Source organism: Cuculus canorus, chromosome 18, assembly GCF_017976375.1.
Source record: "Cuculus canorus isolate bCucCan1 chromosome 18, bCucCan1.pri, whole genome shotgun sequence".
NCBI classification, from domain to species: Eukaryota; Metazoa; Chordata; class Aves; order Cuculiformes; family Cuculidae; genus Cuculus; species Cuculus canorus.
The window spans coordinates 4,252,983-4,280,769 of record NC_071418.1 but is presented as its reverse complement, the minus strand read 5'-3'; the positions used below and the strand labels follow the sequence as shown (position 1 = coordinate 4,280,769).

General features: G+C 37.6%; 1 protein-coding gene and 1 long non-coding RNA gene across 3 annotated transcripts in view; one reads left to right on the top strand and one right to left on the bottom strand.

Moving 5' to 3' along the window:
• PRKCA (protein kinase C alpha) overlaps positions 1 to 27,787 on the top strand; it is a 144,515-nt gene that overhangs the window by 32,840 nt on the left and 83,888 nt on the right. For both annotated transcript variants that reach the window (XM_054083127.1, XM_054083128.1), the window contains exon 3: positions 24,289 to 24,371. In XM_054083127.1, coding sequence (XP_053939102.1) covers positions 24,289 to 24,371 — 83 coding nt within the window. The remainder of the gene's footprint in view (positions 1 to 24,288; positions 24,372 to 27,787) is intronic.
• On the bottom strand, positions 20,888 to 27,111 carry LOC128853956 (uncharacterized). Its single transcript, XR_008452801.1, has 3 exons — positions 27,016 to 27,111; positions 25,648 to 25,816; positions 20,888 to 21,108 (listed from the first exon to the last, which is right to left on the bottom strand). It is a non-coding gene; the product is annotated as an uncharacterized LOC128853956 (long non-coding RNA).

Sequence of the window (27,787 nt, the reverse complement as noted above, 5' to 3'; positions counted from 1 at the left end):
AAAAAACTAAAGGAAAAATATTAATAAAAATATTTAGTTATAAAACTAATTACGGAGGGTAAAATGGAGATTATAAAAATGTGTGAAATTCCGTTTGGAAAGTAAAGTGAATATGGGACAGTTCATCATGGAAATTCAGGAAAGGCAGTTATTTCCTAACAGTATGTTGTGGGGACAATGAAGATAGTGTCATCTAAGAGATGAGAATAAAAGGGAAGAAAGAAAACCCAGTCCGATATGAGGGAAAGGAGTTTTAAAAGTAAGGAAGGGCAGCTTTGTGTTTGGACCTGGGAATGGAGAAAGATGCTCAACTTCTCATAAGCTTGCTGCTCTTCAGAGTTTTGTTTCCTGAAACTCATCTTTTAACATACGACTGTTTGGATGGACTACTACTGTATTTGTCAAACAAGTGAAACTGAGAACACCTCCTGCACAGTATCATGTACCATATAAGCAGTCCTTTGTGGACGCCAGAAGTTTGAAATGTTTCTCATCTCTGCACTGTGCAGAATTAGCAATTTTTTCTCTTCCTTCTCCCCTCCCCTCCTTTCCTGGTTGCGCCTCTTCTTTTTAGTCTCAGACTTGATAAACCGAATAAAACTGATTTGTATTGTTTCCAGTCTGCAAAACAAATATAAAACACGCTGTGTAATCTCTGTGCTCTTTCGCTTGCTGCAGAGTTTTCAAAGGCTAAAATTTTACAGGATTAATTAAAATTTAAACACTTCTGAAACGGCCTCAGAGCAAAGCCAAGTTACCGTGTCCTCGCAGTGCGGTTACTCGGCTGCTTCTCTACCGAAGATTTGCTAAGTTCCAGTCTCAAAAGAACTCAACGTTGTTGGCAGACAAATTAGTGCTATATTAACATTTTGTTTTTGTTTAAAGTAAGCTGTCTGGGCAGGGTCAGGAGCGTTATTTGCAATAACCTTTCAGCCTCGCTTTTTGGTGCCAGCTGACTAACCGTGGCTGTTGCCATGATGTACAGTGTGGCACGGCTCTTCTGGAGGATAGAAGAGGAGGAGGAGGAGAAGATATTTGCCTCTCTCTTTTAATTGATTTCCTCTATCCTTTTCCAACAAGCTGTCAGATTTGAATGTTTGCCCCAGTTTTCTTTGTCATATGTAGAGATAGTGAGTTGGTTGTTCGAAGCTGGCAGGAATCAGCAGATATTCTGCCAGTAATGAGAACTTGGATGCGATGGATGTCTTAGAATATTGGGAGAAGCAGTAGGATTCATGCAGTGAATCGCATTTACCGGACTGTCACCACCAAAGTACCCAAACACCGAAGAACATGTTTTTCCATATGGAACTTTTCCCAGTATCGTTCTTGATAGATTTTGAGCCATTAGTTCTGTATCTCTTTCTACCTCAGTTTTAGTTTTCTAATTCATTGAGTTTGATTTTAGCTAGCATTAGGAGTAATTGAAATAAATTCCCTTACCATTTGAAGGGGACAGGAAATTTGTAGGGGACAGGACAAGAGGGGATGGCCTGAAGCTCCGTCAGGGGAGGTTCAGGTTGGATATCAGAAAAAAATTCTTCACAGAAAGAGTCATGGGGCACTGGAACAGCTGCCCAGGGAGGGGGTCGAGTCGCCTTCCCTGGAGGTGTTTAAGGAACGGGTGGATGAAGTGCTGAGGAACATGGTTTAAGGGAGTGTTAGGAATGGTTGGACTCGATGATCCAATGGGTCTTTTCCAACCTTGTGATTCTGTGATTCTGTGAAGGAAGAGACTCTTGTATCCTAGTTTTCTATGAACTCAGTATTGGTATTTTAGCATGAAAGAACAGATTGGAGTTAAGAGGAATAATGTGAGTCCGTACAGAACATGCAGGATTGGCTCAGTACCCATTCCTGTTTGCTCCTGCTACCTTGGAAACAAAGGAGAGCATGACAACAAAAGCGATGCAGGAAGAAAGTTTAAACCCCACAGATATTCGAAATCTATTTTTATGGGGAAACTCTTAGTATTTCAGAATGGAGTTTAAAGTTTTAACGTATGTAAGTAAGAATTGTCTGAAGCTTATTTTTGGTTGAAATCAAGACTGAAATCTGAAAGATACAAAAATGTCATTTTACTATAACAACACTTGACAAATGTTATATTTCTAAGAACAAAAGAAAAAATGTCTTGGGTCTCACTGCAGCTAAAAATAATTTTTAGTCTGAGGCATTCATGGGTTTTGGAGAAGTTTTTAGTCAAAAGTTTCCTAAAACCATGCCAAGAGTTTCTTGTATGTATGGAATTAAACGTAGGGACTATAAATTTTGGGTTTGCATGTACAGAATGCTCTTAGCTAAGTCAGTGCAAGTTTTTTTTACCCCTGTAGTAGCTCAGCATGGTAGAGCAGTGAGCGTATTGGATGGCTCGTGCATCATCTCATGAAAGGTTCTGGAAGTTGTCTTGATCCTTCTGGTCCTTCTTCTGTGTCCTGAGGGGTCTTCTAAATGAAGTTGAGGGCCAGCAACCGGTATCATAGTACCCTGCCTGTGAGCAGCACCATCAATGTTCTTCTAAGTGTGATTTTATTTTTTTAATTATTATTTTATTCTTACACTGTTCCCCACTTCGTTTTTCAGGTATGTGTTATGCAGTTGTCTCTGTGTCTTGATTTCCCTAATAACCTAGGTTAGTCAACATGAGGATATTAAAGGCAAATATCAAAACACATCAAAAATAGCAAGCTCGCATTCAGAATGACTTACCTTTAGAAGGTAACAACGGGTTTCCAGAACAATGTAATTGTAAACATTTCATAAGAAGCTAACTTGCGTATGTGTAAGTTCTCAAATTCGCTAATACTATGTTTTACTGTTTAGTTAGGTCCTTCAAAGCTATGCCAAAAAATAAATAAAGAAGGTATTTATATTTCAAATAAACACTTCTGGTGTAGTTTGAAAGTCTCTTTATTCATGCTGAGGCAGCAGTGAGGTGAACAAATAGTGTTTGCTTCCCTTTTCGGTTTGTGTTCAAGAAAGGCTTTTCTTATTTGGTTGGACTCTTTCACTTCAGTCGCCTAGCAACTTCGGAGGGCCTTTGATTCAAACATTAATCTCTAAACGCAAAACCACTAAGAAAACAAGGGTCCACAGATAAGCTAAACTGGGAAACTGTGAGTCTTGAAGTCATCTGCTATAGCTCGGTAACCAGTCATCAGAATGATACTTTAGTTTGAAAATATACATTTCTGATAAGGACAACTATTTTTAAGATTTTTAAAGCCATTTTCAAGTTAAAGACCATTAAATGTACTTTGAGAAACATGCAGCTGTTATAATACTGTCTCTCTCCATATGCTTATATTTTCATGTTTTTAAACTTAAGTCCAAACTAGAAAAAGTTTCCAGCAAGAATTTAAATAGTTGTACTTTCTTCTGCGTTTTCAGAAACTCTTGCAGTAGTTTGATTTCCATTTTAACTACTGCATCTTCATACTCAAACGACCTTTTCTGCAACTGTCAAATTTTCCTTTTTCTCGCCACACAACAGCGATGTGCTAGAATTCGGCAGATAACAAAACGTGTTACAGGTTTGCATTAGCAAACTCAACCTATATTTAGGAAAATATATGAAGAAGAAGGCTAGGATAGAGAATGTTGAAAGTCAAAGAAAAAAAATGAAGGCACTGGTATGGTTCATAGGATCTTGGAACTGTCACCTGCCGCGTTCCAAAGGTATTTGTTCATTTTAAAAACTAAACATGAGCATCGCTTGGACAATATTGTCAATAATTATTTAAAAAACCCCAGTAAAGGTGTCTATCCTGTCCCTTTGTCTGTATTTCAGCATATTACTTCTCTAAAGTATTATAATATGCATAACAGAAAAGGGCATTTGTTACCTTCTTAGTGTATTTGAAACTTGAAATTTGAATTACTGAAGATAATGAGATGGAATTTTGCTTAACTCCTCCAGTTTGCATCAAAGCATTCCTCATATAAGGAGCTTCTACTTTAAGAAGCTTTTACTTGTCTTTCATGGTTGTACCTGTCACAGCAGCTTGGTCTGTTGTGCTGAGCTAACGATGGCAACGGCGTAGCGCTGGAACCCGTCTGCTCAACTCAGCTGAAATGTCCATTGTTTCAAGTCCATTGCTTCAAATGCTTCTTCGTTGTTTTAAAATTAAACCCTCCATGCATAGGCTTCTGTTCTGGGATAAGTGTTTAAATTATATGGGTTTTTCCCCTACTGCCAGTGCTAAAAAACATCGCAATTTGGAGAGATGACAGTAGTTTCATTCCCTCACCCAACAAAATTCACTTCCATTTTAGAAATGCCTCATTAACTTCCTCTGTTAAGTGATGACTTTGTGGGCAGAAGTAAGAAAATGCTTAAAATGTCCCTCAGTAAAACCTCGAATGCTTGTCTGTTCCTTGTGAATCACTGAGGTGTTTTACATATCAGTGGAAGGGGAGAAGTCTCCAAACTAATTTCAGCCTGTTCTCCCCTAGATGGAATGACATCGCACCATAAAGAATCCTTTAGTTCTTTCGATCTCTTTGTAGGTCCTTCTTTTCTTAGAGAAGTATTGAAACATTAATGCATTATATATTTATGATGCAGCTTCATTAGAATGATGTTTAGAGCCAGTTTATTACTGGAAAAAATAGGTATGCTTATGATGATAGGAAATATTCAATTATCAATCTATAGTGGAAATTGGAGATGAGTTAAAAAGGGGGGAGAATTAATCATTCCTATCACCATATTTAAAAAAAAATTGTTTTGCATGTGTTTCTTCACTGTGTTTATCATTATAACTGTTCTGTTAAAATGCTAAGTATTTTAAGGTATGATTTTGTTAGATCTAAACCAAGAATCCCTTGAAAACTTCCTTACTGCGTAGCACCTAGCATCTGTCTGTAGCATTTGCTGCTTACAAACTTCCTGCTGCTTGACATTTAACTGAAGTGAATGAAAATTCTGTATCCAGAGAGATCCATAGCAGGATCCAGCTGTCGGCAGAAGTCTTTATGGAATTATATTGCGTGACAAGATTTAGACTGGCACATTATAACCATACACATTGACTTCAGAAACCACAAGGGCGTCGTCTTGGGTTTCAGTTACAGAGTTTTAGTTGTTTATATTTTCCCTGGATCATTCTTAAGACTGAATTATTAGAGCAGAATTTTTAGTTCAGAATTTAGCAGAATTATTAGTTCGGAGTTTATCTTAACACTTTCAGGATTTAGTTTAGGAAGCCAGATAAGCAATTTATGCAGATAATATAGGTAAAATTTTACACAGAGAACCTTCTCTGCTTTAGTCCTTTTATAGATAGTGGTATGAAAGGAGCTGTGATGAACCACACCAAGAAAAGATTTCCTGCCTTTGCGTTGAATTTTTGAGGACCTCGTAAAGGAAAAACACAAAAATGAAGAGCCGAAGTGTTGTAGTCGTCATATTTTTCCAAGAAATTACTTAAACTAGTGTGAAAGGGTATTATTCATGATGGGACTTGAGTGAAGGAAAATATGCAACTATATATTCGGCGGTAAAATTCTTTTTTCAGGCTGTCCCAGGGCATGAATGAAACGTTTATACTTTCAATGAATGTGTTGTCCCTGAAGACAGTCATCTTTTGAGCAGAATAAAAATAGTAGTTGAAAGAATGGAAAAAGAGTATTAAGTGTGTTAAGTAAAGGAACAAACACTTTGTATTATAAAGTATAGTTTATTTCAGGTTTTTTATTATAATGCAGCTTTGGGATATTGTTTCGTTGCGTTTTCTGTGTATGTGTGGGAATGGGCCCATGAATTCCTAACGTGTCACTGCTGCATCAAAGGTCTGAAAACTGTATTGACAGCAAAGTTGCTCTGCGCCAAAAAAGAAAGCACAGAGGGAAAATAATTACTGCTGTGAATTTCTCAACCTTAAATTGAGGTGAGCTGTTTGTCCGTCTTGGATGACACAGGGCGCTTCTTTCCTGCATTGCTCAGACTTCGCAGTGTTGAAGTCCTCATGCTTCATTTTAGTTTGGAAACCAGGGATGGTTTTTAAAGTGGTTTTCAATTTCTGTTTCTATTGGGCAGAGAAAGGAAGGGAATAAGAGAGGTTAACATTACAAACTGATCATTGCTTTTGTATAAAAACCCTATTACTGGAAATTCCATAAGCTGAAAGAATCCTGTAAGTGGCCAATGATATACACAGGACACTCTACTTCTTTATTATATTCCTGATACAAATGCTACATTAATAGTTTAAATGATTAAAACAAAATTTCCTTAGCAGGAAGTAATCAGTGAAATGCATCCTTGCTTAAATCTGCTAAATCTACTAATACTTTTTGGCTTTTAATGCTCAGCGGCGCAGCAGTGTAAATTTGATGCTGCAGGCGGTCCAAAAGCTTCTTAGGCTATTTTAATCTTAAAATTACAAAATGATGCATCTACCCAATGTGTTGCTTCATTTGAGGGACAGCTTCTTTCCTACAAATGAAGACCTACTATGCGAAGGCAGATTTTTCACGTTGAGGTTCACATTCTTTACCTGTTAATCTAAAAATTGCATTGCTACTCCATGTAGTGGCTGGCTTTGCAGAGGTGTTTAGTGAGCCACATAAAGACCAGAAAAATCCAAAATCCGGGGAAAAAACAGATTTAAACAGCCAGAAGATTCCTATGGATCGTATAATAACTCAGTCTCAGAACATGGGAGTATAACTGCTTTTCATTAAATTCTGTTATTTCAGTTAGAAAACTTAATCACATAGGTTGCAGCCAGGGAATGTTAGAGTGTATTTTCCCCATCAGATAGAAAAGAGGCAATTAAGACATCTTCTAGGTCAATGAATGAGTCTAGACATACTAATAGCCACTGGGGAATTTGCATCTCTTCTTCCAGCTTGCATAATATGTCCAGAAATTGGTCCAAAAAGGGAAGGAATGAACTGAGAATTATGAAAGTCAGTGTGCTCTATTTATAGGGGGCTTTGGTTTGGCTGTCCCTGCACACATGCTGCGTGGTCCTAAATGAGCTTTCTGCTGTGTTTCCTGTAGATGGAGGGAGACAGAAAAGTTGACGTGATCAAATGCCTAAGCACTTGCTATATCGGAGGGCAGTGCTTCGGCACAGAAATAGAGATAAAACACTTTTTAACCTGAAATCCCTAGGAAAGAAATCTTCAGTAAGTGTCCTGCTAATGGAAACCAGAAGGCATGAGGCAATGCATTAGTTCTCATTTGGTCACACTAGCACAGGGAATTCTCATTATTGGATGTGGTGTGCTCAGGCAGATGAGCCAGAAGCATGAGTTTCAGCCAAGCAACGTAGCTGGCTCTGAGCACAGTATGTTCACAGAGTATCCTATTAATTTCAACCTTATTTTACTTTAGCCAACATCTAGGATGAGATTAATCCACATTTAAATGACAACATATTAAATTTTAACCTGAGAGATGTCTTGAATGCCTTTATAGCCTATGGAGGGAAATGGACTCTCCTTAGATGTGATTAATGTCATCCTAAAGCATTTTTTATAGAAGAGTAGTATCCATCTTTTCTAATGGGGCACCTTTCCACATGATGCAGGCAATTTACATCAGGATGTGATAAAGCACTTTTAAAAGAAGTGCCTGATTCCCTCCATTAATTATAAAGCAGTGGGGTCAGATATGATCTCTGTAAATGTCTAAACTCGTAGATGAGATAAATCCCACTGGTGTTCATTTATAAATCTGTAACTTCATGAATCATAATGCTTCAGTCAGATAAGTTTTATTTACAAAGAAAATGCAACTGTAAACCAGGAGAGAAACAAAGTCCTGTGTCATTCAACAGGAGTGAAGACCTGAATTTGTTCTAACAATAGTGTCCGTTAGCTTAACAGGTAGGAGAGCTCTGCTGACTTGGTATTCGGAGGAAGCCAAGAGGGTATTAACACAAATGTATTAACAAGAATGTAAGTGCTATGCAAAGGAAGCCTTTGCGTGAACATAAAACACTTTTTCCTTTTAAAGCAAAACAGACTTTATTGCAAATTCCTCACTATCAGAATGATAAACATGTGCAGCATTACTGGAAATAGAATTTAAATGGCCAAAGTATGCCTGAGAGAGTACTCATTCACTCAAAAGGCTGAAAACCATGTGAGTATTCTGGGGTTTTAATAATTCTTGTATCAAATCGAATAACGACCCTGAAGTAGGAATAATTTTTCACATTAAAAAGGTGACATGAGATTTCATTTTTTTCTTCTTTTTACCATAGGAGATTTCTAAAACCCTTTAACCAAACCTCACGAGTAAGATCCTGAAATGAAGAAACCAATATAAAGCACGGGAGGCCAATTTGTACAAAAGCTCTGAAAACAAAGTAAAATATGCAGCAGTGCAAATCAGAACAGCGTGTGCCTGCTGTTATCAAAACACCACAAGAATAATGGTAATTCATCAATTTGCACCTTACTCTAACACATTGAGCTAGTTAATGCAAAATATAGACTGTTACAAAGTTAAACTCTTACTAATGTTATTTTTTTATTGCTATTTAACTGATGTTGAATGACTAATTTATAAATGCTATGAAGTGTAAATAGGCAGTATTTTGATCCATATAGGTCTGGCCTTTTTAATGAAAAACATTGTTTTCTTTTAGTAACCCGCTCCAATGAATTCACGGTACCTTTGTCACGAATCAGTAGATATTAGCCTGCATTTTTGCTCTATATAAGGTTCAGTGAATCACTCTCTCTTTGGAAGGGAGCAAAAACACACCAAGCAGTGTCTTATTTCAGGAGACCAGTAGTCTAATCAATATTCCTTATCTTCGACAGGTTTTCTGTTTGTCTCAGATATGTTAATAGCATCACCAAAATGAATTTCATGATGTAGCTGTGCTTAATGGTGTAGCTGAAATTAGGATTTTGAGATTAGTAACTGTCTGATGCAGCACTGTAGAATAGAGGGCAGCTCTAAAGTCCATGCAGTAATGGTTTTCAGTCAGCAGCCGTGTTCTCTGCATTGCGACGCCCCGTTGAGTGTCTGCCGTGCTCTACGGAAAAGGGTTTCCTTACGGTACTGAACATTATGAATGGGTGTTGAGAGGAAGGTTTGTTTTCTGCAACCCATATAAGAACTTGAAGTTATTATAAACATCTTGCCAGTAAAACAGCTTGCTTTTTTTGTCTTCTTCATGACAGTAAAAGTGGAATTATGGAAGAACTAAAGGAGAGCTGCATGGAAGCTTCAGCCAGAATTTCTTAGTGATGTAATGCATTCTTATTAGATTAAAGTATTCAAAAAAAAAAAACAAACCCACCTCGGAGATTTGCATTTTACTTTAATGGGTTATTTTGAGCTCCCATTGAAGGAGATACACTTTTAGCAGATTGACTTAAATGCTGATTGGGTAACAGAGTAAGAAGAAAAGCCGTTATCTTTTTCTTTAGAACAGAGAGTAATTTAAAGCTGAAATATGACTAATTACTGCAACTGAACTTGTGAAACCCCCTGCAGTTGTTAATAGACTTACTACATTAATGTTTCTGTGAATGGATGTAAAATCCACCTAAAAACGCTTCTCTTTGTGTGCTTTTAAGACATAACTGTGATCTTCTGTTTTCCCTCAAACAAATGCCTGAAGTACCAATTTACTCTATGTAGCATCAGTTTAAAAGAAGAGTTTACAGTTCTTTGTGGTTTTTCGACCAAGGCTGAAAGCAATAGAAATAGTATCTTTAAAAAAAATGGTTTACAGAAATCAGAAAGTTCTGTGATAGGAATGGGATTCTATTATGCAGCAGGTAAGTTAACTATGAATTCTTGATTATAGTAATACCAATATTACTGCTATTATTAGTAGCAGTGTTAGCTGTTGCTTAGCAGAAATATGTCTTGAGAAAAAAACGTATAGAAACCTTTTTATTGTGCAGTTGTGCTGTAAGGCAGTAGAGAGGGAAACAAATAGGAAAGCAGTGGCATATAGAAGCTGGGGCTGTATCCTCAGCAGCTTCAATGTGTATTGTCAGCACTGTACATTTATAAAATAATAGAAAACATTTTTCCTGTTCCTTTTTTATTCAACTTCAATTTGTTCCAAAGTCTGAGTCACTTTCATAAATCTGTTTATAATGGGTTTTATCCAGTCAGTGAGTTTCAAAACTAATACATCCATTGGTTTTTCAGTTGTAGAAGTTCTCACCAATCATACCTAATGTAACTCAGGCAGTCTCTATTTTTTTTCCCCTAGAATTTGACAATTAATATTTCCACGCGCAATCTTTGGCTTTAGAGGTCTATAATATTAAAATAAAGGAGTAGCAGGTGGCTGGGGAAATGGAACAAAACCTGAAACGGGAATCTTCCAGTCTGAACTCTGTCCTGAAGATGCAGAGTCTTTCTTGGTGAAGATTATGGTGCGGTTCCACAACCCAGGTAAACTGCTTCAAGTTGGAAGTACCAGGGTCGTGCCCTGGAGCTGCGGCGCACGTGGTTGCTAACTCTCCACACACCGGTCCTTTCTTGCACAGTTACTTGTGGTTTTGCTACATCAGCATATAAGCATCAGTAATGTCGTGAGGTAGGGATCCAGGAATAAGTACCCTTGAGCCCCCTCAGCTGAGGATGCCAACAGAGGGAATGGTGTGGTCCAAGGCAGGAATAAGCAGGTGGGGAGGAGGGCGAGTACCCGAAACTTTTCTTTAAGCAGTGATGCTGGTTTATGCCTACATGAAGTAGATATGAAACTACAAATTCGTATTCCTTTCTTTAGTAGAGGGTTTGACGGGTTGAGTGAGGTTGTTGAGCTTGTTCTGCTCATTGAGCAAAGCCAGCCTGTGTCACAGGAGAATTATTGCTGCACTGAAACTGTCGCCTTTAGCTGCTTTAGGTTCTTCCTCCAATTTGGAGGGAGGTTTTTTCTTGGGCTAGTGAAGAGGATAATTTTCCAGCTAAACTTCCTATGGAAAGACTAGCCGAAGAGTTTTGTGACCTCTTCCCTTTCTCTGTCCTGGCCATTTGCCTGACACAGTTTAAACCCATTTAACTCTCTGTGCAGAATTTATGAATGACATATTTGCAAATGAATCACGATAGATTTAAGGTAAAGTTCCTGCCGCACTGGAAATTCATGTTGCATCCAGGTATTAAAGGCAGTTTGATTCCTTATATAGTGGTTTGTTGATATACGATGCTATTCAGTATGTGGGATGCAGTTTTTCAAACTTTGGAGCCCGAAATTAGCTCTACATTTATTATACCACTTCAGCATAATGTAGAATTCATCTGTTTGCATGCCAGTTGGAATCTACTGGAATTTGTTATTTTCCATCCACTTCCATAACAGTTCTACATTGTTTAGAGAGTGAACATGCAGTTTTACATAAATCACTTGCTTTCATACAGTTTTACTGCATTATTTTACTCAATTTGTCAAGGATTTAAACACCCTGCGGTGTGCAGCATTAAAAGGCATAAAATGATTAAAAATAAAAGCTATTTTAGGTGGAAATAATGGAATATTCGCAATCAGAAGTATTGAACAGCATTTAAGAAGTGTGGGCGAGATGTAATGAATGAGCTGCATTATATGAAAGGGCATTGTTCAGGCTGTTGTTTATAAAGACTTAAATCCAAATCTTCTAAGGGAAAAAGTGGTGCTTTTATTTTTTATCTTGCTCCAGACTAGCTATGTAATAATCTTGGTTGCTAAACTGAGGCCGAAGGAGAAACATTGCCAAGTATAGATAGACATTGATCCATTAGGACTTAGACTTTTAATGGGCAATGCTAAATTATGCACTTGGGAAGGAAAAGAAGAATGAATACACGTTGTAGCATGGGGAAGATTATTTAACCGAGGTGACTTGCCTCAGATTTTCTGGATCGTGCACACTAAACCTTGAGGTTGTGTCATCCATTCTTAATATTTACTTTTTCTCATTACCATTGATGGGTTTCGTAATGCAGAAAGAAATCTTGTCCTTTTGAAATGCTTTAATTATGGTATCTCTGTATTTTTCTCTATATGGGCTCTTGGAAACTACTCAGCCATAGTGTCTGCTGACTTTCTTTGGCCAAGATCATACGTATCTTCTTGCATTCATGGTTGGGCACTTGTGTGTGTGGATGTACACAGTTTTGTTCTCATACTAGCGTGGTTTGGAGATGTGGGACCTGGTTGCGACCAACTGCTGCACTGTGCTGCCTGCTCGAGCACGGAGCTGTGTTTTGTGCATTTATCTATCTAGTGACTAACTGCTCCCAGATATCGCTTTGGGGCTGGGTGCCAGACTGAGTGGCTGGGGTTTGTTGGTTGGGTTTTTATCTTTCCCCTCGCCCCTTGACTGACTCACTGGGGTGCGAGAAGAGTGCTGGATAAGCAGAGTCACACATTTCTGCCCTATACTGAATTCTTCTGGGGGAAAAATAAGTCCATTTTAACTTACCCAGATATTTAACAGGGTGATTTCTACTATGCCTCTAGCAATAACTTATTTTCTAGAATAGATGGACCTACTAGTACTTTTATTAGTTTTGGAATGATACAGGTTTTATTATTAGTTTTGGAATATTACTGCATCCCAGGTATCCATATGTGTGTTGTGGAGTCCTTGTAAAAGACTAATTTCTAATGATGTTAAATGCATGTTATATAACACTGAATAGGTTTGTTGCACTGTGCATATAAAGGGGACAATAGTTGTTATTTATGTAAGAAAAACTTCAAAGTTCAAAAGAAAGTGGTTTCAGTGTTTTCAAGAAATATTCATAAAGTTTTAATTATTTTTTAACAGACATAAAAAGGAGATTTCTTATTTTACTAGTTAGTGATCTGTGGTTTTAAAAACTGCCAACTGAAAGCTCAAGTTTTGGTTACTGAGTTATAGATTTGATATGCAATTGTGGAACGGTTTATTTTTTTCAGTTACCTTTATGTTCTCCTCTAATGAGCTAATACCTCATACAGTAAAACCTTGAATAAAAATAGTGTGAAAAGACAATGACAGAGATTAATTTGCTTCTCTTTTGGACTGTAGATTCTTTATGCGTATTCTGTGATGAGTAGGAATGAGTTGCAGCCTTTCCTTTTGTATTTTTTTGGGGGATTGAGTCATGGATTACTGAATTCCAGTCCATTATTGCTGCCTGAAAATTTTTGGTCTTTTCTAAGCAGTGTTTTCAGATGAATGTCAGCCAGTGTATCCTTGAAATTCATGTGTTGTTTTTTACTTAGGCTAATATATTGCTTTTAGTAAATATATGGGTTAGGAAATAGTGTTTACCTTTCCATATCATGAGAATACTACTCATTCTATTTGACGTGAACTAAGAAATAACTGTTTATATTGCTGCTTCAGTGAGCTGGGAAAAACCTCACAAATATGTCTTGACCATACAGTGGAAAATGCTTGTATACTATTTTCAGAGTCGTGGTTCTGTATGACTTAATAAGAAGACTAGCTGTTATTCTTTATAAGGTCTAAGAACTCAAATGCAGGCTAAATTTTGGAGAGCCTTTTGAGACAACGATTAAATTCTAGGAATATCGTCTGTACTTGAAAAAGGTTTTGAAACCTTTGCCAACCATCTGGGCAAACTGAAGAAATCTTCTCAATTCTTTGACTTAATCATGCAAGATGGATTGGGTTTTAAAACTCTCATAGGTTGTTATCACATGATTGCTTTGCCTAGTATAAATCTAGCATAAATCTAAGCTACTGTGGTGGTCTGTAGCTCTATTTTTGTGCTACATGAACTTTCGTGTTCTGTGTGTTGAGCTGGCTCGGGGAACTGGTCCAGCTAAAACCTAACCTTGCCAAAAAAAATTGACTGCAGAGATGGTAAGAACTAGAAGCAAGCAGACAGGGCCATTGGTTTTGACAGCAATGTGCCATATGTCAAATTAAAGTGGTCACTTAACCGTGACTTAAGAAATCATCACTATGTCGGCTCTGCGTGCTGATGTAGTGTTTTCCTGAGAGTGCAAACGTTTGAGCTGGCGAAGCACTGAGGACCAAGATGCGTAAATTCAGAAGGGCACTACATGAAGGCCTGGTGCTGAATTAATAGACTGATGGGTAATTAGTGCAATTTTCCAGAGTTTGTGCTCAAAATGTGCCTTTAATGTTAATATTTACAATGACTTTGTGGTGGCAGGTTCCACTGACTGTTGCCGTGCTCGTTTTCTTACTGCAAATCTTCTATCTCAACTACATCTTTGTTTTGATTTTTTTTTTTCCTTTAAATGTTTTACTGCAAATGCAAATAATTGGTTCATAATTAACGGACATGTTTCCATGCTTTCTTATTGTGTACTACCTACCTCTGAGCCTACAGGTGTCTCCTTTAAATACCACTTTTGCTATTTGGAGTGAATTACGTTTGTCATTCACTCAACTATGTAATTTTGATAACCACCGAACCTAAGAAATTAATCTGCTTATTATGAGTAAATAATGTACCCCTCAAACATACCAGGGAAAAAAAATCTTGCACCTATTAGCTGAGAATGAATTTTGTTAATTCTTTCATTGGCTTCTCTATGTGTTTGTTATCCTAAGTGTTGTCATACACTGACAATAAATTTCTAACTGTAATTGGTCTGATGTGTTTTATTTTTTTATATATGTTGTTTTTCTTCCTGAGAACTTGCAGCCACATTGGGATGAAAATATGTTTTCAGTGATTGATGAGATGAGGAAAGTGATATTTAAGTTTCTAGTAGAGAATAAGATGTATGTAACTGGATAAGGCTTACAACAAATATCTGGCATCTGTTAAGTAACATAAAAATCAAGAGAAATAGAGGAAAAATTTTCAATAAAATCTCTTCAAATTCTTGATATACTACTACTGCTGATATAGGGTGGGTGGGGAAGATTAAAAACCCCAGCCTGAACCCTTTGAGAAAAGTGTGATTGTCAGTTGGTTTTTTTAGTCCAAAATGAGCTGAATTTTCTCTGTATCCTTTAAAAATTTCAGCCTTATCTTTTGAACCTTTTTATTTTAAAATGCTTTTTGCTACCCAAGGAACACTTTTGGTAGGTTGAGAGAGGCCGAAAATAAGTACTGCCAGTAAAAAAAAAATAAATCAGTGGGGTTTTTTTGAAAGGAACTTCTGGAGGCCTCAGGGCAGGTATGACAAGCAGCTGCTGGCTCTTTGATCATGAAGTTGTAGTTGTCCAAAAACCTGGAGGAGGGAGGAGGTGAGATGCTCGTTACCGTAGACCAACATGAGTTGCTGTTGTATGACTCTTTCTTCCCCCGCATACCTCCCAACCCCTACTTTTACCGTTTTTATCTTCTAATGGGTCTCTGTGAGGGAGACCAGAGGTCCTTGAGCGATAATAACTATGTACTGTAGAATTCTGTGTAACTCAGCTCTGAAGGCCATGCGACTTCTCTGCTGCTGCCCATCCCATGTTGATGTAGTCGGTGCCAGTTGGTGGTACTCACCTGCCTTTAATGTCTACCCTTTTGTTAAATGATTGGACCATTATTTTCATTTGAGTTATAAATTAACAGGATTGCAATATTTGTGTAGTAATACCTTTTTTTTTTGGTGCTCAGGAAAAGAAAGCTACGAAATTAGAGATAATGTAGAGTAAATTACCAGCTCTAAATCTCAGTAGTAGTTAAAATCCAACACCAAATGGGAATGCCTGTGTATCTTCTAACTAAAGATACTGCATATTGCACTGCAAAACCAGTAATACAATGAATGCTGACAGTTTCATTATATCCAAATGATTTGGTTCGGTGTCAGCAAAAGATGAAATAATGCCTTTCAAGGGAGTTTTGTGCCTTTAGGGCACAAAATTAGTATCTTTCATTTTTAACGCCATCCTTTTAGCACAGAATATACCATAGAAGAGCTACAGAATTGATAAGTGGTGCAAAAAACCTGAGCTAATTGTTGCAGCTTAAAGTACATTTAGATAGCAAGTTTAACTCTTGCAGAGATAATCATTGTCATTAAGCAGTACGAGGTACAGGGTTTGTGACAAGATTTAAAAAGTTCCATAATTCTCTTTTAATTTAGACCTTCCCCGTGCTGAAAGAAACTAGAAAGAGCAAATGAAATTGCACTGAAGAGTACACAGTGTGTCTGGGCTGGTGTTTCTGTGGATCAGTGTCAGGATTCTCTTTGTACTTTAGTTTATCTAATTCTTTACCGGGCGTAAACATTAAATGGCACATAAATGCTGTTATAATGTTTGCTTTGTGGGATTAGATCTTTCATCATTTAAAATGAAGTGCTCTCCTTTCTTTAAATAAAGTAAGTGTGCAAAGCATTAGTATTTTACTTTTAATACAACTTGAAGCCCCATTGCACTATCCTGGAATCGTGGTTATGTGGAAGTTAATGTCAAAGGGGTTCTATCATCTTTTTAGTGTCTTTTTGCATATGTAAGGAAATGTAGAAATATGCGATTATCCTTGTGGTAGTGGCACTTGTGAAGTAATTCTTTTACCAGCATTGTGTCCTAACAGGTATCACAGGAGGTTTATTTCTTTTAATTTAGTTCTTGGGATATGGCTTTATTCATATCTCAGAAGGCTTTTTTCAGTGTCGTTCGTGCCTCACTACTTCTCATACTGAAGAAAAATAAATACTGTCTTTTGGCAATAATGGAATTAGTACGTGGAATGTGTTTACTGGCAAGTAGGCTTTATTGATTTTGTTAGTATGTTACAGGGTTTCTCAGACACAACTGAAAGCCTATACTAACATACTTCATGGTCAGCTCTTGTTATTCAGATCTGGCATTTCACTTCTTACGTTTATCTCCATACAAATCATGCTCGGAGAAGGAAATGTCTTGGTTTGCCGCCACCATTAGCTTGATATCATTAAATTACGTGGTAAAGTATCACGAAAAACAAGCTGTAACATTAGTCCTAAAATATTCTTCAATATTTCTAAACCCCACATGATGAAACCATACAGCTGTACCAGCACGTTCGCTGTATTTCATCAGTTTTCCGTGCTTCATGCTGTGAATGGATTCAGACGTTACTGCGAAGCATGGAGCAAGCTGTGTTAAATTGACCGTGTGGGTGATTTAACGTGAGATGAAAGATTAAGAAATCACATAAGTCTTTCAGACGTTTGTCTTCAGTGCATTAAGCTTCTCATGACTGAACAATAAAGTTTTCAGCTTGGTTGGCAGCAAGGAGCAGCTCTGCCCACGGCAGCTTCCCGGGCTGGGGTTCCGTCATTCTGGTCCGGGGCTCGGTGGACGGAGGCATAAAGGGAAGAATGTGACGTGGGGTGACAACTTGGCTTGTAAGAGCAAAGCCATGGTGATTGCACTTGGTTTTAGTGAAGTTTTTACTCATGGAGGACCTCAGGACTGTCCCGTAGCTTTGGTAGAGGCGGTTATTGTGATTTTTCCAGAAGATCTTTGCTTTCTATTGGCTTTCACGATTCCAGCTGTATTACAAAACAAAATCCAACAGCTGCATTGTGGAGGTCAGTCTCATCTTGTATCCCATCATTTCATACGGTCCTAAAATCGGTACAGCCTGTGCCGTTTCGTACTGCCCGCTCTCTCAGCCCTTCGTTTTTGTGTTACGTAATACATCAAACAGAAGGCAGCTGCCTTCGTTAAGAGATCCCATTTCTGCGATTAGGGGCATTGCTGAATTAGTTGAAAAAGCTGAAGAACTAATTCGCAAGAAATATTTGTGGGCTTTTACATTGTGTTGGTTTTTTAATGGAAGGAGCAGTGCAGTTCCTTGTTGATGTTCTTCTGCGGGGGTACAGAGCAGATTCCAGCCAGCACCAGAGTGGCTTTGCTGCTGGCATACAACAGGTTAAGATCAGCAGTGAATTCAAACTGCAGAAGTGATATATAAAGTCTGTGATTGTGGGTCATCTTTTTTGCTTTTACAAGTTCTTGAAATAGCTGTTCCAGCACCATTTTTTGATAAATGACTTCTGGGTTATTATTCATTTATGAAATGGGACACCTCAAAGGAGAGAGATTAATAGCTTTGTGAAATTTTAGCAAGGACTCCACACAGAAATGGTGATCTCGATCTTTTAAAAAGTACATCGTTAACAAGTAGATTGAAATGGTGTTGAATACTTCATATTACTTTACATACTTTTAATATTTTTCAACTCTTCCTCAGTTTTCCATACATTGCACTACAGTTTTAGGAGAAAAAAACAATGTCATGTACCTTTTCCGTGTAATGGAAGAGAGAAACGACAAATCTGGTATATTATGTGTCTGAATATAGTATTCAGACAAATCTGAACGTATTATGTGAGGTACTTTACTAAATCCAGACTGTTTCGAAGACGTGTTACTTATCTAACTGCAGGTATATATTTATAATTTTATCCCCCTGTACTACCAACTCTGCCAAAATTGTTAGGGAATGAAAATGTATATGCATTCTCTGCCAGGCGTACAGACTGTATTTGCGCACTGCTGTAGATCTTGCAAAGCCAGCTTACTGGCAACATCCATCTGTGTTATCCTTAGGGTAAAGGAGTTAATGACCTGAGTCGTTAAGACTGTCCAGACTATCTGTGTAATCCTGTCACACAAATAAGATATTGTTGCAGTTAACCATTATTTACTCTTCAATTTTTAATAATGCATAGTAGAGATCTTACTTCTGTCCTCTCCTCTCGTTGCTTTGCCTGATGGAACTTGACAACATTGCAAAACAGAAACTGTGCAGCGAGGTCAGATGTATGAACCGGAGGATATGCAAACCAAATATTGACTGTTAGACTTGGAGCTTGGAAGTAGAATCAGCCCTAGTTTCTCAATATTTGCTTAATGTAGACTCGGTGCTTTGACTTCGTGGTATGTTTTTGACGCGACTTCGAAAAGGTTGAGGTTTGCAGAAACTGCAATGAAAATAAAGATAGTCCGTGAAGTCAGCAATGTGTAGCACTACACGGATTAGTGCTGTAAAGGTGCTGTGTGACCTCGTGGTGGTGTTACAAAAGAGCTTTAAGAAGCTTAGTAACAGGTTACAGTGATGGAGAGGGGTGGTTGTTTTTCCTGTTAACTGTGTTATCCTGGAACAGGCTGTATCTTGCTAGGCTGTAAGTGGTTTTAGAGAGAAAAGTGTTGTAAATGCCAAGTGCAAATGGGGACTCTGCTACAGCACTTTCTTCTAGATAGGGTGAAACATTGGCAGAACAAACAGCTGATGTGTTGTAAATTATATATGTTGAAAAAGTTGGGATGATGTAGTCAGTATGCTAGTAGCATTCAACAATATTGCTTCTTCTGACTTGTGTTTGGTTTATAATCTACAGCCTTGTTTGTATTTAATATAAAAGGGATTTTCACTACTTTTTACAAGTTATAATCGTTGTGTATTCAGAAAAAGAAAGACAAGTATTGCTAAATCCTATTTCTTAGTTGTTACTCTTCTTGCTCTAGATGTATTCCCTGTTCCTGACTTTAATCTATTCCTACTGAATTTATTTAAACAGTACTGCTTATTTAAATAAGAAATGTAGTTTGTATTTAAATGATTTGTCTGTTTTAAAGTAGTACCCTATTGCCATTTAATGTAATTGCTGTATTTAATCTTAGAATGAAGGAACGCATGCCATGTGACAAATTCATTCATTGCTTGGTGGTGTGCAGTAAACAACCAGCCGGTAATATGGGCCCCTTGGGGGAATTCTGTGGCCTCACTGAAAATGCAAAGCATGTGAAACAGCAACATAACAATTATGCAGTGCTCCAAGCTACTGTAGAGGCCCTTGAAGTTCTCTAGTATACTCGGAGAGTAATGCAGAGCGTGATTTCATGCTGCTCGTGCTTCTGCTGTAACTCCTTAATCCAATTCCGAATCAATTCTTGTTCAAAACCCAACAACAAAACTCAAAAGCAAAACCCCAGCAACAAACACTGAGTGTACACAGAGTAATTTCCCTGTTGCTGCCATCCAGACCTCTTGTACCGCTTCCTTTGCAATAATCAATGCTTGAAACCTGAACAAATGATGTAGGCAGTTGCATGCGTACCTCTCGTTGGGCAACTGATTATGTTGTAGCAGTGGAGCCACAGCTTTAAAGTTTGTTTAGGTGGGAAAAGAATACGTGATTTTTACAGTACTTAAGATTTTATAAATTTCTTTTGTTGGGAGAACAGTCTTGACCATTACAAAAATTAGTCAAAAGATCACTTGAAAACCTCACTGGTTTTCCTCTAGAGGGTAACTGACAGTTGAATTTATCTTTCTTGGAACTGTATTCTCTCTGCTCTTTAGGTTTGCAGCTTAATTTGTTTTACTGAATAATAAATACTGTGGTGTAGTAGAGAAACTCAGTTCCATGGGAAGGGCTCATCTAACCTGTTGTATTTCTTCCGAAAGTGGGAGTGATAAAAGTGCTTTTAAAATAGCTGTTGGATTTTTCAAATAATTCCATATTATAAAGTACATGACTCTTGTCTTGATATTTTTGCCCCTAGTTCTTTGGAATGCTTGTGGCTGTAAAGCTCTTCAGACGTATAATTAAACAATATTTGGTTAACTGGGGCTCAGCAATGGCTTTTCTCCTTTATAGATAATCTAATAGAGAAGATTGCTTCTGTTATTTATTATTCTAATATTTCTTTTCTGTCTCACCCGTCTGTGTCATATATGCGAGCTAGTACTGACAGTATTTTTTAGCAGATAACTCTCACTCAGCAGTATATCATGATAACCTTCGCACATCACATAATTTAGAAAACAGTTTGAAATTCATGACAGCACCTTGTAACTCTAAATGACTGATGGCAATATATATATATTATTAACAACAACATGTTTTTCTCAGTGCTGTACACCAACAGAAAAGTGTTGAATGGAGTGAATTGTCCTCCATTAGGTATCATAAATCCCACAAATTGTGTAGTGCATCTTCTTGTTTACTTTCAGAATGCATTGAGTGCTCCTTACCACATTCTTCCTTGTTTCCGTGATATCCATTTAGCACTTTTTGTTCTCTGCTGGGAGAATGGAGGGCAAGGGCTTAGCCTGGTAGACGCAGAATGCCAGCGAAGAGCTAGCAGTGAGTCCTTTTTTTGCAACACAAGGTCTGTTTTGTTCTCACCCTTCCTCCCTGTGCCCTTCGCATGCCCGTCCCTGGGCTGCTGAGAGGGGATTTATCTCCAGTAAGTCAGGAGCTGAAAAGAATAGAAGCTCACAACTGTATTATCTAAACCACAGATCAAAACTATGCAGTCAAAACATGAAAATACCTCAATAATTTTCTTGTTCCTTTTAACTGTCAGCCTCGAGATACCACTTGCTCTTGTGCTACTATGCATAATGGGTGCCAGCTCGCTTCTGCTTGCACTCTTGTTAAAATGTAAAGCAACGAATTTCCTGGCAGTCTCTGCAAAGTAGTGTAATATAAGTTTCATTACAAGAAGGTGGTGAACATAATGTGACTTCTTAACAGCTGCAATAAGTGATGTGAAGCTATTAATATCTGTGCGAAACGAGTAGCAAGTGAGAGGTTATTTTTCATCTCTATTCCTAAAAGATGGCATGTTACTTTAAGTACGTAACATTTTGTTTGCACATACCTGAACTAAGTACATTTTTACGTTAATTCTCCGGTTCTGTGTTGCTTTGTGAAATTAAGGAAAATTTAGAAATTAATGCAAAATTACACTCTGCTGGCTGGAGTTTAACATAAAGTCTTGGATGTTAAATTTTATGTATGAAATGATGGCTGCTAACAGGGGATTTTAGTTCAGCCTTATCCTTTTCCCTTTAGATTTATGATTCCATGCCTATTCCATTGTTTATTTTAATGTTTCGGTTTGACTGTTCTCCAAGGTGAGACAGGTCTGATGCTTTTGACTTGCTTGCTGAGCAACCAAGTTCTTTGGAGACAGGTAACCCATTACAAATGCAAATAGGAAATAAAGGAAAAAGAATTTAGACTGTCTGTGGTGCGGTGCACACAACAGGCAGTTCGTATAGGCTGAACAGAAAAGTTCTAAGAAGTTGAGTCATCAACATTGATAACTAAAGCCTTAATAACTGACTTTTTTTTTTTTTTAAAGTGTACCTTCAAGTCCAAAAGGACAAATGCTGCCTGGTTTACTTATTTTGGCAGCTGGAGTTTCCATTGTAGTGTGGTTAGCATCATTTTCATGGAAGTTAGTCACTGAAGTTCATAGCCATAGGACGAGGCTGTAGCAGAGTGGCACTATTTTTCCTGCGTATCTATTATGTCATATAAAAAGCGAGGTTGACGTTGTCTCTAGTTGAATTAATTACTTAACATGCTATGAGAGGCTGTCAACTCAGATATAGGATGTGATTACAGCATTTCATAAGTATTGCCCAAAATAGGTGCCCAGATACGCAGAGTTTTTGTAACACAGGCTCTTGCTGAATCAAGGCAGGATTGGAGTAGCCAGTCTAAGATCCTAATTTTAAGGCAGGCATCGGCAAAGCAGCTCAGCCTTTCAACCACTCCAGGAGACACTTCTCAGATCTTCTACATAGATTATTCTGTTATATTTTGCAACTGTATGATCACTGCATACCAAAGCAATTAGTTAACATTTTTGTTTTCTGAAGAATGTAACAATTTTTTTTTTTCATGTTATTTACTTCTACAAATATAAATCAAGCTATTGTCTTCAAGAGTGGGAAGTCTGGAACCAAAAAAAACAATTGGAAGTGAAACATTTTTCGACTACAAGTAATATTAATAGTAATTGCCGCTTAGTGATCTTTCAGTTGGTAGAAACAAGTCATCGAAATGATAATTGTAGGATTCATTGGGATTTAGATTGATTAATAAACTAGACAACCGAGTGGGCAGCATACATCGAGCCAGAACTCTGGCTCATATGAAGTCGGCAGAGCTTATCGGGAATCAGTGGCACAAAGCCCGTTTTATTCCATTTGCCCAAAGAATAAACATATGCCATGTCAGAAATAGAACAGTTGGAAACAATTGCTGCATGGGATGATGATGAAAAATAGCTGGAGAAAGATATAAGGGTGATTAGAGTTCTTTAAAACCAGACAGCTGACTTAAGGATGTAAATGAGGCCAGGCTGGCATTATAGTGGAATCATCATTGTATGCTCCAATGACATGAAGGTGCACTTAGTAGCATCTTTCTCAGCTCTCTTCATCAAGTTCATATACGTTATAGTGGGAAAGAGAACTGTTAAAGTTGCCTCATGAAATGTGCTGTTTAGAAAAACTGAGATAATTTAATTTGGTTTCCACTGAAGTTGAGGAAATTTGGTGTTTGCAGTTGCCAATAAATTGAGGTCTATTTTATTCTTTAGAAGTCTTTTTGGCAATATTGTATTTTTATGCATTGGAAATGCGAAATTTAGAGTGTTCCGGGAATGTATTGTCTGTAAAGAAATTATGAATTACTTCTGAGTCATTTCATTATACTCTCCCAACTTATTGCCTGATGGTATAGTCTATATTTCAAGATTTTCACAATCTTAAATCTAGGTTGTTCTGTTTTGTTGAAATGTGGACCAATTTTTAAATATCCAAACTAAACTCAACTTTAAGAAAGAACCTGTAGTGAGAGTGAAAAGCTAAACCGTCTGCTCTGCGAAGTAAGCACACTCGAGCAATTGTTCTTTTTATGAGGTTTGGTGGGACGCGTGTGACCTCTCCTGTGTGACAGCCTATAGCCCCCGTCACGACATAATTAAATTAAAATAAGCTTTCCCACCTCAGAAAGAAAAAATTCTTTCAGATCATTCATAAATTTTAAATGGGAGTAATATTGTAATCAGGAGGTAATTTTCTTTTCCCATTATCTCCTGCCATTCTGTGATATGAGAACGCTCTGTTCTCTACAACAGTCTTTACTCGGAGCTTTGGTTTTTCACCGAAGTGATTAACTAGTAAAGGCTTTGCATTGTGGTAGACGTCTTCACCGAGGCATGCAGGTTAACAAATCTCATAGCCATTCCAGCTTAGCATTCCTTATTTATGCCCTCTGCCTTTTCCTGGATATGCATTGACAGTTCTTGGAGTCTATGGCTGTAGACGCAGGAAATGTGGATCCATAGAGTTGTTCATCCCACACTGTATTTTAACAACAAGGTGGGCTGTTTTAAACATTAAAAATGTATCATTGTGTAGAGTCTTTTGATTTTTAACTGTGCATGCTTAGCTCCTCTTTTATGATACTGTTTACTCGATGCTGACTTTCTTGGCTGTCTTTAACACTGGCTCTGCTTTCTTTCATTGACTCACAGGTGAAATGTTTGACTGTAAGTTTTAATTCCTCTGTAACTGTAGTTGTTTCAACGGGAAACACCCTGTGTTGTCCTAACTGTTGTTTTTCCTTTTTTTACCAGTTTGCTGTTTCGTGGTTCATAAGAGATGCCATGAGTTTGTTACCTTCTCTTGTCCTGGGGCTGACAAGGGACCCGACACTGATGTAAGTACACTCACTGTCAAAGTTGCCTTTAATGCATAGTTGGATGTTGTTATAGTGAACTGTGAGAATGCGTTACAAATGGTATCAAGATGGGAAATCACAGTGCTTCTGGTTTTTAACAGTTCTGAAGTGAACATTTAGGGACCGAAAGCTTTCTTTTTGGTAAGAAAAGGAACAATGATTGTGTGACCAAGAACAATATCCCTGGGAACGTGACAACCCTGAGGTGTTTACCCAAGCATGAAGTCAGCATTTTATTTTTATTTGCTTTATGTTGAATGTATTAGATATTAACAGTTCCCGGGAAAGGCTGAGGCTTTTTCTGAGCCTTCTTTGTATCCATCTTATCTCAAGGTCTATCTTCAGAGTTGACTCTGGTCCTTGTCTCCTCTGCACACAAGGGTCTATAGCTCCAATTAGACGACAGTTTATTGAGCCAGCTGGCATATCTGTGATAGGGTTTTGGAACAATTTTGTTCATGCCTGAGCTAGTATATCCCATTCTGTCTTGCTCTGTAAATACTGCTATACGCACATAGGGCTTTTGATCAACTAGTTTTTGCTTTCAACTCATCTGCTTACATGGTGAGACACATACAAGAGTTTCGTGTCACCCTGCTGAAATAATAAGCTGATCTTGTTTGTTCACATAAAACCAACATTTCTTTGGGTTTTATAAATTCTACTTTACAGTGAAGTAATTTAACATCTGCATATGGGAACACTACATTCCAAGGGTTCTTTGTCTGAATAGCTCTGTTTTGTTTCTTATAACATATTCATGCGTTAGATTGTAGGCTATTATCTCCTCTGATGAAATGCACCAGAAGACTTTTCTTGCTAGGCTTTAATGAGCTTCTCATGAATTGTTTTAATATGCTAGCCATGAGATCAATGAACAATATATGGGCAGAAGCCACAAAGGGGTTTAGAAAATTTGAGATGTTAAAAAGTTTTCGTGTTTTTAAATTTTAATACAAGGAAATGTTGAAGAACTGAGAAGAATTTTAAAAACAGCTTATTTTTTAAACGTTTCACGCAATCTAAATTTAGGTACATAAGAGAAATACTTAAGTTAGCATTAAGTTTAGCTCTCAAATTCTTTAAACTTTGAAATGTGAGGACTGGATCTGTCTGTATAATGTAACAGTTAAAGCAGTCTTTCGGAATTGGGAAGTTGTGCATTTGAATTGCCTTGAACTGCAGAGAGGCTGAAGTCCAGGTCTGCCCTGTCTGGGTGAATGTTCTCATCGCTAAACTATCATGCAGAACGTACCTATCAGGTGAACGACTGTTAGTACTGAGCTGAGTAAAGGTCACCATCACCGGGAAGGAGCCAAGGTCAGTGCTAGTGCCAGATTCATCCTTCTGTGTAGGGCTGTAGCTGCAGTCGGAGTGGTCAGGCTGGGTAGAACACAGCTTCACTCGTGTCGATGGAAAAATACCTGTTAGCATCAAAGCAGCCCGAATTTCAGCAACAGTCTGAACAATTGAACAATGTCTTATTACTTGTTTTCTAAATATCATCCATGCCTACAAGCAACGCATTGCTGATTTGCTTTGAGAGGACCTAAAGCACAAGTAGAATGAAACAATTAAATCTGGTTTTAGCTTAGTGCTCAGATGTGCTATAAGATGTTAATAAAAGGTATTGCCGATTGACAGTTTCACTGATGACTCTTATGAGTTGCTCTGCTGTATCTATAATGAAGAATTTGACTCTTGAAAGTGTTCTTCATTACTATTTTTAAAGTGTGGGTTCTTCAGGGTTTTTCTCCTGAAGTTCATCAATGAGAACACATATTTTTGTGTGACACTGTTTAGTTTTATCAAGAATCTCTTCATGGTTATAGAGTCAGTTGTGTCACAGGTTATTAATAGTATTTAGCATTGCTAACTAGATTTCCTGATGGCTTTGGTGATTAAACAAATGAGCCTAATGCCTTGTTTTAGTATTCAGGTTACTAAATGATAATTTTCATAGATATTTACATAGAAGCAATAACTCAGAAACACTTTGAAGATTAAAAGCAAACAGAAAATAAATATGTTTTATTAAAATTGTGCTACATTAGTGAGTATTTTTACACAAAGAGGATTGTCGAATTGTAGAATACTTTAATTTCCTGAAATGTTTGACTATGATGTGTACCATTTTATAGTTCAGTAACTTATTCCTATCCGAGGTTATCACAAGCTTTGTTCTGAAATGTAGCGTGCTATAAAGCTTAACATAACATTTAGCAGACTTTTAAATATTAAAAAGCCCTTTGCTGCATTATTTCATGCAGGTGCACAATTAATTTGCATACTCAAATTCTCCAGCGTCTTTGAATGATGCAGCCTTTCCATTAGTTGTTAGAAGAGGAATATTGTTGTTAATAAAGTGAAAATTTCCAGAGCAGTAATTATAAATTAAAATAATTATATATTATTATTATTTATTATATATTATAATAATTTTTAATTATCATGCACTGTACTCTTTGCATAAATGAGGCAATCCTTACAAGTACATCATTAGAATAATTATTAGTTATATTGGTTTTATTTAATAAGGAGAATCCAAAGCCTAACAGCCGGATAGGTGCCGTGCAATGGGTGTCAGTCAAAGCCGGAATGCAAAACATTTCAATATACAAACCTCTCTCTCAGAAACAAAAGTGCCTTTAACAGCCAAGGGAAGCGTTGCTTGCAGGTAAGTGTGTGCAGACGTCCCTGCTGAGGTATTTAGGACATGGTGGCAAGGACTTATTTATAGATCTGTCTTGAGGCGAGACAGTGTGGCATTCTCGCCGCAGGGCGACGGGGAGGTTCGGAGCAGTGGGCTTTGTTAGGAAACCTCCAAAGGGGAGAAACCTCCTAATTTTTATAAACTTCACTCTGACTTCCATGGAAACTAAATGTGTACCTGGGGCTGAAGGGAAAGGTCGAAGCGTATCTTTAACATAACGCTCTTTTGAAAGACAGAATTGAACTACTTTAAAAATAAATGGTCTACGGAGAGATTTCTCTCGTGTAGTTCTTTTCCCGACTCCCTGTGGCTCTCTGGTGGCAGCGATCCCCTGCAGAAAGGGGGAGCTCCACCGACGGCTTCAATGATTGCCCTAAATAACTTAGCAGTTGCAACACAAGTTATTTTTTGGTGTCTGAGTATTTAGTTATTCAGAAAGCAAAGGGGATTTCAAACTTTATGCAGATCTTTTCTTATTTTCTAGCCTTTCTTACGTGCCGTATAGCTCAGTATTTAATAACCTGAGTACTCAGCTGTACGAAAGTCCTGTGGTCTCTATCACGCTAAAAATAGTAGTGTACAAATATTATCTCCGCGTGTAACATTTTCATCTGCTGCAGTGTTCTATTCCTGCAAAAGGGGAAATAAATTGTTTTTAATACTTCAAAATTAACGCCTTCGT